General features: G+C 37.1%; 1 protein-coding gene across 2 annotated transcripts in view; it reads right to left on the reverse strand.

The window, feature by feature from the left end:
• cntnap2a (contactin associated protein 2a) overlaps nt 1–14,764 on the reverse strand; it is a 674,074-nt gene that overhangs the window by 249,278 nt on the left and 410,032 nt on the right. For both annotated transcript variants that reach the window (XM_057824376.1, XM_057824377.1), the window contains 2 exons: nt 8,448–8,610; nt 3,046–3,152 (listed from right to left, as the gene is read on the reverse strand). In XM_057824376.1, coding sequence (XP_057680359.1) covers nt 3,046–3,152; nt 8,448–8,610 — 270 coding nt within the window. The remainder of the gene's footprint in view (nt 1–3,045; nt 3,153–8,447; nt 8,611–14,764) is intronic.

Raw genomic sequence — 14,764 nt, forward strand, 5'->3', positions numbered from 1 at the left:
GACGCAGAAAATATCGAATAACAATTTTTTGAAACTCAGATTTCGTAGTGATTACTTTTTTTATTCATTCATTTTTTAATCAATGTCAGTATATTGTGTATAATGATAATAAAGGGCTATTCTTTTCTATAATAAGTTGTGATTGTATATAGAATTTATTATTAATCTATTTACATATTATTAATAAGTGATTCTGCATTTTTTCCTCAAGTATTTAGTTGGTGATGTTAAATTGAGTGATTTATTAGCTGTTGAAAACTAAAAAAGCAGTAAATAAATGAATAAAAAGTTGCTATTTTGGTCAAAAACTTATGATATGTTAAATATTGTTATTGATCTTGAAAATATAGGTGATTATCTCTGCATTTGGTGATTTATGTGCATCTAGTGTAAAATCAGACTTTTATAGCCATTTTAAATTGTGTTATATTGATATAAAAAATATAAGAATAAAAAAAAATCGGGATTTATATAAGGGAACGACTTTGAATTTTTTTGAGTCCGCTGCTCATGGAGACTCATATATGGCTAAGGTAGGTGCCTGTTTTGGTTTTAGGTCGGTAACAGTTTTGGTTTTGTAAATATTTGAAGTTTTTGAAAATAGGCCCCCTACGAATCAGCCCCATTTCCCGTGTCATGTCAATAGGTTATGAAGTCTATGGTAGTAGGAGTTCAAAGTGCCCTTATGACACTATCAACAACTGTAACGGTGGACTAAATATTAGCATAAATATTATTGTGGATTAAATATTTATCGTGTTGCAGGAAATCAGTTTTCTCCCCATTCCGCCACAAGAACATCTGGAGTGTTTTCAAGCCTCTCTTCAGGGCCTTTCAAGTGTTGGTGAGCCCCACACAGTCTAGCAATCTTTATGACACACATATTGATGGTATGTTGTGATGAGACCCGAACACGAACGGAGGACACGGATGAGCGGAAGAGTTATTACCAGAGATGTGGGAGTGTTTCTTGGAGTGAAACCTTCATGATGGAGGCAATGTTTTCCTTTTTATATTTTTTCTATGATGGTTCACGCTTTATTTTTTTCCGTTCTGTCTTTTCTTATTTGTTATCCTTGAATTCCCTACTTATTGAAGTGGTTTTCGGTCTTACATAGTATGTTATTGCCAAGAGGCAATCGACTTATTCGATATACTGTATATTAGAGTGGAAACTCGGCCTCATAGAGGAACGAAAATACCAGTATAAATGATTTTCATGTGAAAGGCAGTTACTCAAAGAATTTAGGTATGCAAATCGCACAAAACCCCAAAACCAAAATGTATACCAAATGCTAAACGTTCATTCCTTCTGCAGAGAATTGAGGCTTTGGTCGGATGAATGACTTGTTCAAAAGGCCAAACTAAACAAGCACACACAGATACTGTAAGAACGTATAGTGGTATGAAAAAGTATCTGAACCTTTGAGGAATTTCTCACATATCTGCATAAAATCACCATTAGATGTGATCTAATCTTTGTCAAAATCACACAGATGTCAAAAAAGTGTCAGCTTTCACTAAAACCACCCAAACATTTTTAGGTTTTCATATTTTAATGAGGATAGTGTGCAAACAAAGACAGAAAGGGGGAAAATAAGTGAACCCTCTGCCTCAGGAGACAAAGTGCAATTGAAAACAATTTTTACCAAACAATTTAAGTCAGGCGTGTGCTCAATCACTGCTGAGTGGTTTAAAGCTGCCCTGCCCACTATAAATCACACACCTGGTAAGAATTGTCTCGATGAGAAGCATTGTCTGATGTGCATCATGGCTCTGTCAAAATAATAGAGCTGTCTGAAGACCTGCAGTCAAGGATTGTTGATTAGTATAAAGCTGTGAAAGGATACAAAACCATCTCTAAAAGTCTGGATGTTCATCAATCGACAGTCAGAGAAGTTGTCTACAAATGGAGAGAGTTTGGCAGTGTTGCTTTTCTCCCAAGGAGTGGCCGTCCACCAAAGATGACGCCAAGAGTTCAGCGCAGAATACTCAGAGGTAAAAAAAGAACCCTTGAGTGTCTGCTAAAGACTTACAGAAATCACTGGCACACTCCAATATCTATGTGCACATATCAACTATATGTAAAACTATGGTCAAGAATAGTGTTCATGGGAGGACTCCACGGAGGAAACCACTACTGTCTAAATAAAACATTGCTGCTTGTTTGATGTTCCGAAAAAGGCACTTGGACACTCCACAGAAGTTTTGGCAAAATATTTTGTTGACTGAGGAAACCAAAGTTGAATTGTTTGGGAGTAATACACAACGTCATGTGTGGAGGATAAATGGAACAGCTCACCAACATAAACACCTCATCCCCACCGTGAAGCATGGTGGAGGGAGCATCATGATTTGGGGCTGTTTTGCTACCTCAGGTCCTGGATAAATTGCAATCTTTAATGGAAGAATGAATTCAAATGTATATCAGGATGTTTTGCAGGAAAACTGAGGCTGTCTGTCAGACAGTTAAAGCTAAAAAGAGGATGGATGCTGCAACAAGACAATGATCCAAAACACAGAAGTAAATCAACTTTAGAATGGTTTCAGAAGAACAAAATACACGTTCTGAAGTATCCAAGTCAGAGTCCAGACTTGAACCCCATTGAGATGCTGTGGCATGACCTAAAGACAGTGATTCATGCCAGAAATCCCAGGAATCTGACTGAACTACAGCAGTTCTGTCGAGAAGAATGGGTCAAGATTAGTCCTGATCGATGTGCCAGACTGATCTGCAGCTACAGGAAGCGTCTGATTGACGGGGGGGCCACGAAATACTAAATGTGATAGTTCACTTACTTATTTTTCCCTCTTCTGTCATCGTTTGCATACTTTCCTCATTAAAATATGAAAACCTATACATGTTTGGATGGTTTTAGTTAAAGTAGAAACTTTTTTCATCTGTGTGATTTTGACAAACGTCTGATTACATTTGATGGTGATTTTATGCAGAAATGTGAGAAGTTCCAAAAGGTTCAGATAATTTTCATACCACTGTACAAATCCTATGTCTGGATGAAGATACAAAACCATATACATACTTACATGTGTGACAGGTAGCGCCAGTGTATCCTGTTCCATCACAAGTGCAGCTGAAATTGTCCCATGTCTGTTTACAGCGACCGCCATGTTCGCAATGATTAGGCATACATCTACAGCAGAGGCGAGGATAGAAATAAGTTTTTAGGATGCATTGTGTGTCATAAATTTGACAAAGCAACAAACTTAAGTTTCAAATTAAACACAAACATTGTTATATAACACTGTAAATGAGTTTCAGAGAAAGTTCAACATTTACTTGCATTTAGCTGGAGGTCTTTTCACTACATTAACATTTAAATAAAGAATCCTGCTGTTAAATCCATGTTTATCTATAAAATGATCCCAACCATTTCCAACTCCGGGGAATAAATTACAATATAATGTAATAAAAAAAAGAGCTCCGACGACCATAAAACATCCTCATTGATCGCAGTTTCCATTAAAAACACTCTTACTTTTACACTTCTCATTCTTTTTTTTGCTGTGGCAACAAAATGTTTAACATGAGTTCCCCCTTATGTAAGCACTTAAAAGAATACAAGTTTAAAGGAGGCAAAGCTTTGACAATGACATTGCCCTGAACAAGCAAGATAAAAATGAAGAGCATGGCCCTGTATGACAAAGAGGAGAATGAGGTCCTGGAAAATGGATACAAAAATGTCACGCTCCCCGCAAAAAAAGCAGATCCATTCTCAGAAACCCCTTTTCAGTAACTTCACAGGTCTAGGTTCTTAATGGCTCTTACCGAGTCGCAAAAACTGTGTGCTCAAGCGATTGGTTAAATAAACGGACAAAAAAAAAAAAAATCCAAAAATTCGAATCATCGTTGTGGTCGCTTGATGACTCACTCACTCATCAAGACCAGTGTTGTTTTCATCAATGATGACAATGAAAATGTTTCGGCAACAAACTATTTTTTTCGTGAGCTAAAAACGTGTCTTGGGAGACAAAAACGTAACGAAACGGATGCCAGTTTTTATCTGGCGAGACGAGAACGGGATGAAAATTCGCTGTAGTTTCCGTCATAAGTTCACAATGTGCATAATTGTCAACCCGAGGCCGTTGGCAATCTTACAAAAAGTGACGTATGCCCTTACAAAATAGTGACTAATCTTACAACATTTTACGTATATACTGTGTATCACAAAAGTGAGTACACCCCTCACATTTCTGCAGATATTTATATCTTTTCATGGGACAACACTGACAAAATGACACTTTCACCCAATGAAAAGTAGTCTGTGTGCAGCTTATGTAATAGAGGTCATTTATTTTCCCCTCAAAATAACTCAAAATATAGCCATTCATATCTAAACCCCTGGCAAAAAAATGGAGTACACCCCATAGAAACTACGTACATCCTTAAATGTCCAAATTGAGTACTGCTTGTCGTTTTCCCTCTAAAATGTCATGTGACTCATTACAGGAGTGCTGTCAGCATTGCTGCAGAGATTGAAGAGGTGGGGGGTCAGCCTGTTAGTGCTCAGACCATACGCCGCACTCTACATCAAATTGGTGTGCGTGGCTGTCATCCCAGGAGGAAACCTCTTCTGAAGACGGTACACAAGAAAGCCAAGTAATCCATGTGCTTTATTGACATGTCTTCAGCAAACTGTTTTGCGGGCTTTCTTGTTCTGTAAGCGTTCTTGTAAGCATAACGTTCGCGTTAGCGTTAGCATCTAGCGTGGTTAGTGTCGTCTTAAACTCTTGGAAGAAACTTTTTACATAGTTTGTGGCGCCCAGGTGAGTTTAAATACAGGGATCCCTCGTTTTTCGCAGTTAATGTTAATAGTTTGAAAAGTCGTGAAGTAGAGGCGGAGCTTATTTGCATAAGAAAAAAAAATATTGAGATTTTTTTGGGTGTGTTCAATGTATTTATTCAGATTTAAGTATGTTTTTTCCCTTCAAAGTATGAATTAAAAAAAAAAAAAAACATGTACAGTATACCAGTATGTATATTTTGATAATGTACAAACCCTAATGTAATAATTATGACATAAGTTAGATACATATCAAATGAAACAATGATTTGGACACGTATACATGCATATATCAATATTTTCAAATTAAATACTGTATTTTTTTTTTTTTTTAATTTACAAACATTCTGCTACACACTGAGGGTGCGGAGTTTGGAGCACGATATACGAATGGATCTCTGTAATGGAAAATAATGTTCTGTTTTCCTGCTGAGTGTGTATTTTCATCTTGTAGATGGTGATGTCTTTGGAGACTTTACAATTATGTGCTCGTCTGTCAATGTTCATTCGAAATTGTTGGAAATCTTTTATTTATTTATTCATGGACTATAACTTTTGAAGTTTACAGACGAAAACATTTTTATTCCCGTATTTTCCGTACTATAAGGCTCACCAAAAATCCTTCAATTTTCTCAAAAGCCGATAGTGCGCCTTGTATATGGATCAATATTAGTTAATGATGGCATAACATTCCCTTTAACGCAGCTTCATCTAGTGGATGCATAATGCAACCCCAACAACTACTACTACTGCGCCTTATGTTGTGGTGTGCCTTATGTATGAAAACAGTTTTAAAATAGGCCATAGACTTCATAATGATATTGACGCGACACCATCCCCAGACACTGCGCCACGCCTTCAAGTAGGGGGCCGTTGTCCCACGCTCCGCTTCAGTCGGTCGCAGTTATTCTCAAACACATGCAGCGATCTAACGCCAGATTTATGTTGAAAAAGTACGCGTACAAACAGGAGGGATTGTCTCAGGAATTATTTTTTTCTCGGATTCAAGGTAATTATTATATTTTTCGTACCATGCATGCATTTTGAAACGTGAAAAAAAAAAAAAAAACGCTACGGCATTGGCGTCATAATTCAAAATATTTAGGTAAAATAAATGCTAACGGCATGTTTTTTTTTTTTTTTTTTTTTGCTTTTAACCAAGAATCAAGACTGTTTTACGCTCATATCTATTAAGAATTCAGGGATTTAAGCCTTTATTCACAAGAATTTTTAAAGTATAAAGCTGTGTGGTGGTAAGGCGGCGCCACAGTGGCTTAAAGACTAGCAGCACATTCGACATATTTACGTAAACTAAATGCTAACTGCTCGGTTCTTTGGTCTTTTAACGAAGAATCGAGACTGTTTTACTTCCATATCTATTAAGAATTCAGGGATTTAAGTAGGGCTGTCCCAAACGACTAATTTTCTCCCGATTAGTCAGCCGACAATTTTTACGATTAGTCGACTAATCTAATAATTAATTTTTTTTTTTTTTTTTTTTTTAACTAATTTAGCAATGAAATTTTTGTTGACGCTTATCAATTCACAAAAAACATATTGGAACACTCAAATTATTTATTAAAGTACAAATAAACACGTAAATACCAATAATAAATCACAAATAAACAATGAGTTCAAATGCTGATAGAATTAACTAGTGTAACATCCCGATTGAAAAGATGGTCTCTTAAACTGATGGTTTACAACTTTTATTCCATCCTTGATGTAAACACACTGTAAGAGCTACGGTACACACAAATAAAGCAACACAATTAGAAATTAACAAAAACTTTTCACCTTTTTCCTTTTAAACCTTATTTATATATCAATGAATTGCCTATATGAATTGCCTTTACCTTATTACCTTATCATTGACAATCTCTCCCTTGAGTGCAATCACTGTATATACTGTATATATTTATAACCTTTTCTTATTTTAACCTAATTTTCTATACCATAAAATAAACCATAACATGAAATAAACCTTTCAATTAGCATTAAGAACAATACTAATAGCACTTATAGGCCCATTGTCAATGAAACATTATTATTTAGTAAGGCGACAGCACCCTCTGGTGTACAAAAAAAATAAATAAAAAAATTACAAACTGCGTGAAGGCGCTTGAGGTGTTCATTCACGGCCGACGTGCAGCCAAGCTTGGCATTGAAGAGACAGGACAGAAGAGTGTACTCTCCTTTGTTTCTTTGAAATAAGGCAATGTTTTGGACACTCTGGTGCGCTTTTTTTGGCTTTGTGCCGCTTCCCCCGCTTGCAAACAGAGCATCCGACATTTTAACTTTCCACGCATATATTTTTTTAACCCTTCATTAACCGTCGACGGGATGTTGTGCTCGTCGACGGATTTACGTCATCGATGACGTCGACTATGTCGACTAGTCGGGACAGCTCTAGATTTAAGCCTATTTTCACAAGCAATTTTAAAGTAAAAAGCTCTGTGGTGGTAAGGCGGCGCCACAGTGGCTTAAAGACTAGCAGCACATTCGACATTTACGTAAAATAAATGCTAACTGCCCTGTTCGTTGCTCTTTTAACAAAGAATCGAGACTGTTTTACATTCATACCTATGAAGAATTCAGAGATTTACTCATTTATTCACAAGAATTTTGACATAAAAAGCTTTTTGTGGTGATCAGGCGGCGCCACAGTGACTTAAACACTAGCAGCACATTTGACATATTTACGTGAACTAAATGCTAACTGCTCGGTTCTTTGGTCTTTTAACCAGGAATCGAGACTGTTTTACGTCCACATCTATAAAGAAATCAGGGATTTAAGCATTTAATCACAAGAATTTGCAATGTAAAAAGCTCTTTGTGTTTCCACTCTGCCAGCTTTGATTGAGATAAGCCCCCTATTAATCGGCCCCGCGCCCCATGCCCTGTCAATATATACTATTAGGTCTTTGAATAGCCCCTTCATTGAAGGTGCACCTTATACTCCGATGTCCCATATAGTGCGGAAAATACGATAATTGTCGACTAAAACTAGCCGAAATTTGTCTGTGTTTTCGTTAACTAAAACTAGACGAAGACAGACGTATTTTGAAATGACAAAAATTTGACGAAGACTTAAGTATTTTCGTCCAAAAGACTAAGACGACAATCAAAAGGGCTGTCTAAAACAACACTGATCAGGAGATTTGCCACTAAAGTTTGTTCCCCTTCACTACAACACTCTTCCATGGATTGATCTTTCATTGCTGATTCTTTCTGCCTCATTTTTCTACAGGGAATCCCCTCAATCTTCTGTCCCTGACCTCAAGTCCTACCTTTGTACGTTTTCCCGTCTCAGTGGCTGTTTGATGTTTTGTTATAACATCTACAATGTGTGAGTTTCTCCGTCCTGTCTGTTGTTTACGACCCCATATGACCTGGCCCCTAAGACTTCAGCATCTCCAAAGAGCATGTTTTTTTTTCTCCCACTACTTTGAAGTAAAATGCATTGTTAATCATTTGTTTGTTGCCGGATTTGGACTGTCCTTTGAATCTTTAATCATCTATGTATGAAAATCCTCCAAATTAGAAAGAAAAGTGACACTTTTTTGGGACATTTTTGTTGCTATCTGACTGACTAAATTACACCAATTAAACACTGTCTTCATGCTAGAGAACTATAAGGCTTACCTATCCATAATGGCACACATGTCCAGGCTGACGTTCTCAAATGCTCCCACTGTGCCTTTCTCCACTGCATGTAAATCAGCCGTTTGGTCATCCACCACAATTGCTTGCATGCAACCCTGGAAGTAGCGCTGAGTTGGTGGGAACAGCGTCTGGAGAAAATACCCTGAAAGGATAGCAAATGAAATGGATTAAAACACCTGAAATTTAGGTATACTTCTGATTTAAAAACAGGCTGCTGAGTTGCAGATTTTCACTTTGTAAACCACCCACACACACACAAAAACAGAATGAGGATACCATCCAAAACAGTCGACCATACTAAAAACTCTTAAATTCAACAGTTTATAATAGAGTTGTCCGATAATAACTTTTTAACCGATAACCAATATCCAGATATTCTCCAACTCTGAAAATCCGATACAGATATAAAACAGATTCCGATATATGAGGTCGTGCAATTAACGTGTCATTGCTAATTGTATTGTGATGGTTATGATAAATGTAATAACTTTAAGGTTTTCCAAACAAAACAAAAAAATTCTGAAACTTAAGAGAACAAATTCAACTGAAATTTTAGAAAATAAATGTTGCATAGGAATAATATGAATTGAAATGAGCCAAAATGTCCTTCATTAAATAAAAGGAATCATTCACAATAAAATCATGCTTGCAGTATTTAGCCCAAAGAGCCACTAAGGGGCAACCAAAGTACGGCTGTGACAAAATATCGAAATGGTGATATATCGTGATACTTTGTATCCCAAAAGGTTATCGATATGCTCCTGCAAGAATCGAGATATCGTTTTAAAGAGGTGTCAATGTCTTAAAAAAAAAAAAGAACCAATAAGTTGCTAGCAAAATCTTCCGCCATAATAGTGTCTCAGTTAACTCTAAGGCTGCCTTGACGGTGCTCGACACCCAATCCATTTATACTGGGAACGTCCGTTCATTCGAAACCAGAGCATTCACAGTCATTCTGTCAGATTTTCAGGGCATTTATAGGCAGTGGCGCCACTAGGGGGTGGCCAGGGGTGGCCACGGCCCCCCCTCTAAATTTGTTGGCCACCCCACTGGCCATCCCGCTTGCCAGTATATCGTTAGATTGTTGTAGCATCAATTATGCATTTCATCCCAAATGCACAGCCAGGACTATGGACTATGGATCATGGACTATGAACATTAAATCATTAGTAACATCAAATATTACACAATACACCAAAGTATATCAGTAGCCATGTCCTTAAGTCTTTTTGATAGTTTTCCCCTGACCTTTTTATTGCAATAATATAATAAAAACCTGAAATTATGGGTTTTAGTTTTGGTGTGCCACCCCAAGATCTTAAGTGGCCCCATCTGGCCACCCCTATGAAAAATTTCTGGAGGCGCCATTGTTTATAGGTCACTTGCTATTCATTTTAGGGCATTTCCAAGTCATTTCCTGTTGAGTTTGAGTCGCTGCCTATTCATTTGGGTGATTCCCAGGTCTGTAACACAAAATGAACAGGAAATGAACCATAAAATACCCCAAAATCAACAGGAAGTAACTGAAAATCAACAGGTAAATGACCTTGAATGGCCTAAAATTACCTCATTGCCTGGCATTGGCTGCTACTGACGGCCATAGACATCCAATCCATTTGAACTGGAAGGATGGCAGCGAATGAACATTCGTTCATTCGCTGCCATCCTTCCCACTTCAAATGGATTGGACGTCTACTGATGATAAACTCATTCCAATTCACAGCAGAAACTTGTTTTTCTGTTTATTAGTTGTTTTTAGAATATTCTAGAATGATTTCCTGACCAATATATCGATAATCGTTATATCGCCACATCGTCAGATCATCGTTATCGTGAGCTTTGTATCGCACACCGTATCGTATCGTGAGGTACCAAGAGGTTCCCACTCCTAAACCAAAGCATTACAAATACAGGCATGCATAATAATAAGCCAATGCAATGATTTCCAATTGCCAAGATACATTTTGCTGGGCTTTTCAACAGATTTTTGTATTTTTATTGCTTTTTTAGTTTTTCTGAGTGACTATTTCTTTCTGGTAACGCAGTAGTTATGTATAATGAATTTAAAATTCATTATTTTTCAATCAGGTATTGTTCATTGAAGTTTTGCTCCATAAATGCAAATGATCCGCTGACATAACAAATCTCAAGTATAGTTTGCAGTGGCTAAGCTAGCGCGAGTCAATTGTGCCTGCTTAGCATGCCAATAAAAACACTATATTAACAGATCTAAAATAGTCAAATTCTAAATGCAGACCATTGTTCACATGAGGCCAAAATAATGTCACACCAAACTGCAGTGAATCATTTAATTATGCAGGACTATTTCATTTAGATGCATAATGCGACCACATAAAGAAGAGTGCTTGGGCCACTCGTGCTAAGTCTGCTGGGGAGTCCCTTTCGTTCCCATAAAAATAAAAAATTGCTGTGAAAAAGCAATGTGATATCATTCCACCCTGCTTGCCAAGACAACCTGTTCCCGGCAGAGCTGCTGTATTAAAAATGTTGCTGATCATACAACAATTATTGACACGCGATGGTAAGTTTTGATAACATTATCCTGAAAACATAGCCAACGCTATTGATTGCAGATGATTCTCATGTGTGCCTATGTTGTTTTTTATGTGTATGCTAAACAAGCGCCATTGTCTCGTGCTAGCTTACCCACTCCAGAGTCCTGAACAAATAACAAAATGCACTTAATTTGTTGAAATCAACTCCACTGAATAATTTAACCCTCCTACTAACTCAAAGATTAAACCCATAGGTGGGAAAAATATCGATTTTTTTTTTTTTACTCAAGTAAGAGTAGCGTTACTTCAAGATAGTATTACTCAAGTAAAAGTAGTCATCCAAAAATGTACTTAAGCACAAGTAAAAAAGTATTTGGTGAAAAGAATACTCAAGTAATGGGTAACATTGTGTGTAACTGCTTACAATGTTTGTTTTCAATATGAACTATGATTATTTTAATGTACTATAGCCTATTACATCACCACATTTAGCTAAAGAAGTACAAAAGAAATAATTGAATTCCGGCGCAAGAAAAAAAATGTACAGAAATGAAGCGTGAGTGCCCTCTGGTGGAGAAAGCATATTCCTATAATGAAACTAAAAGGATCACCTCTCTGATTTTTCGTGGTTAATCGGTGCCAAATAAAAATTGGGAGATATTAAAATCCACGCTTTCGCGTCATGTTGAGGTTAGCGCTCCATTTAAAATACTTCATTTTTTTACGGTGTTTTAAAGACGCCACGTGTTTGACCAGGCAGACGTGCTCATAGAACGGCAAGCTTGAGTCTTATTGGTATAATGGAGTCATGTGATTATTGTTGCAACGTCTCATTGGTAAACCTGGCAAAGCCACTGTACTGGCATCTTTGGAGTAAAATCTAATATCTAGAATAAAGAGAGAAAAACGTAACGACTTGATGAGCCCAAAGTCGCGTCGTAATATTAGTGTTTCTTTGTCACAAATCTACTTAAGTAAAAAATATAGCTTAGTCCTACTATTAGAAGTACATTTTTCTCAAAAAGTTACTCAAGTTAATGTAACGGAGTAAATGTAAAGCGTTACTACCCACCTCTGATTAAGCCTTATGTCAAAAATTCTGAACTTTCCCTTTAAATTCATTTATAATTACATGCGATGACATTTTTCGGGAACCGGGGGGGCACAAGGTGGACATCAAACTCATTATTCTCAATATAAGACTAATGGATACACAGGTGTTCTCCTTGTTTAAAAATTTTGCAGGCATGAACCTTTGCTCGCTCCTGTTATTTTCCAGCATAGTCACAAGGTCCGTTTGGCACAATGGTTATCCAAAGGTCACAATATTCTAAATGCCAAAATGGGTTGAGTACATAAGGGCACTTTTATGTAATACAAGAGTCAATGGAGAATCCTGCCCCATCAATGGAGTCTGAATGAAGCAAGCAAAAGGCCAGGTCTCTAGGTGTGTGGTCTCTAGAATGTTTTTTACAAATATGACCGCCTGGCATTTAAAGTATATAATGCACAACATGTATTGCAAGAGTGATGGTGTCATTATGCTATGTTTGAAATAGAGGCTGAAAGCATGCTTTTCCATCACTGCCAGGTCACACCTAAATCACCCGTGCTCAATGACATCTCCATCATCTTGATGTTATTAGCTGTCACGCACCAATCACTGTCAAGGCTAAAGCAGTGAAAGGACTTAGCATCAGGGGTACATGCACTGTTTGTGTGCATATGAGTGTGTGTGTGTGAATGCAGTGTGATACATGCATGGTGATGTGGCAGTCAGAAACACCAGAAATTTAAGTGCGAAAGACTGGAAAATTTCGAGCTATTAAATGGTTTTGACCATCGTAATTCAGACAAATAATTAACTTAGTGTTTGCACTCATTCAACAATACAGTACAATGTATGCTCTATTAAGCAAGAAATGTATATCTTTACAAACATAATAAAATTCGCGTCAATAGCCAATGTTAAATAATTTTTATTACAAAGGTGCAGAATTGGTACTAGTCGCGTAACTATGGGTAATGGAGCCCCTAAACTCAAAGGGACATCAACAGAAATAAAATTTAAACCATCTGGTGCCCACCAGATAGTAGGCAATGTGGTGTGCACCAGATTGCTTCTAGTGCGCACTAGAAACAATCTGGTAAACATTAGCTATATATAGCATTTAAGCTAGCGGACGATTGCTATAAAAGTTAGCCAATTGTTCTTTTACAAGATCCTCATTTATTTATTTTTTTCATATTGTTTGAGGCTAAGCTCAGGCGCGCATCGGACACTAGCAGTTTCGGCGTGCTAAAAATGATAATACAGGATTTAGTTGAGCTTTACTTCAATCTTGGACTCAACTAGTGCCTGAGCTTAGCCTCAAACAATATAAGAAAAATAAATGAGGATCTAAGTGCAACAAAAGAACAATTGGGTAACTTGCATAGCAAACGTCCGCTAGCTTAAATGCTATATAATGCTAATGTTCAACAGATTGTTTAATTGTATTTTTCTATGAGTATTTATACACTAAAAACCAGTTCAAACATGCCTTGTGTCACATCTTTTTATTCCTAAATCCTCAAAGGATTATGTCATGAAGTTTTTTCCAAAATGTTTACATTTTTGAAAGTGTCATATTCAGCTAAAGTTGAAGAATTTCAAATGCCAAATATGGAAAAGCACACACATCGCTTGATTACTGATAGTCTCAGTCAGGTTTTGACAACTGATCATAAAAATGTAATATCTTAGCTTTATTTTGACATGGAGTACATCGAGGTTGAGCAAATGAGCACGGAGTAGTTTACATTCCAAAAACGGCACTTTTTGATTATTGTCATGAAACTTGAAAAATAACATTTTCGATTCGTTTCAATGAAATGAAACGTCATCTTTGACATCTGGAAGGGGTCTGTTCATGCCTCTGGCTCTACCTCTACCTATCGCCCTCTCACCCTTTGTAGCTCTGGAAGGGTGAACATCTGAAGTGGAAAAAAACATGATATATTCTATTGTTTACAAATAGCCATTTTCACGCTGTATTTTCATATATTACACACGAGTAACGTATAAAATTAATCATGTATTCCTATAATCTATCAATAATTTTTTTTTTTTAGGTTTCTAATGGATTTTAGCAGTTTACCAACAGAAAAACTATATTGATTACATTTTTTTTCATTTTATTACCTTCTTGGAGGGGATCAATGCCATTGTTGATCAAATCATCTTCCTCTGAATCCATGTCCCCTCTTTTTGTTGCCTCATCTTCTGACTCCTCCTAAGGACTGGACGCTCTCCTACTGGTATTCTACACCTTCTTCTACCCCTGTCTGGCTGTTGTAATGCCATATTTCCAATATAATCGTGATCAAAATTGATTATTCCAGCAGAGGGAGGATATAAAACTTTGCGGATGCCAGATGGCGGCCACTGACGCAAACTTTGACTGGATTCTTCCATTCACCTCGATAAAACTCAGTTACAGCGTGACAATGCTGCCGTCTGGTGTTGAATGACAGAGCTGCTACACGTGTATATACTGCCCAAAAACTACGTCTTTAAGAGATGTTATGGCCCACAGAAATCAAGGGGACACCAGCGTCTGTGATTGTACAGCGTGGAGTTAATGACGTATAATATGATAATTGGATAGTTATTTTGAGATTTAGGGAGTATTTAGCGGTACTTTGATGGTCAATTCCGACTCGTGTGGAAATTCGGGTTACGTCACCAGCTTAGGAACTTCCTGTTCCTAACCTGGGGACTACCTGTATTTGTGACTG

This window comes from Corythoichthys intestinalis, chromosome 20, assembly GCF_030265065.1.
Source record: "Corythoichthys intestinalis isolate RoL2023-P3 chromosome 20, ASM3026506v1, whole genome shotgun sequence".
Classification (NCBI taxonomy): Eukaryota; Metazoa; Chordata; class Actinopteri; order Syngnathiformes; family Syngnathidae; genus Corythoichthys; species Corythoichthys intestinalis.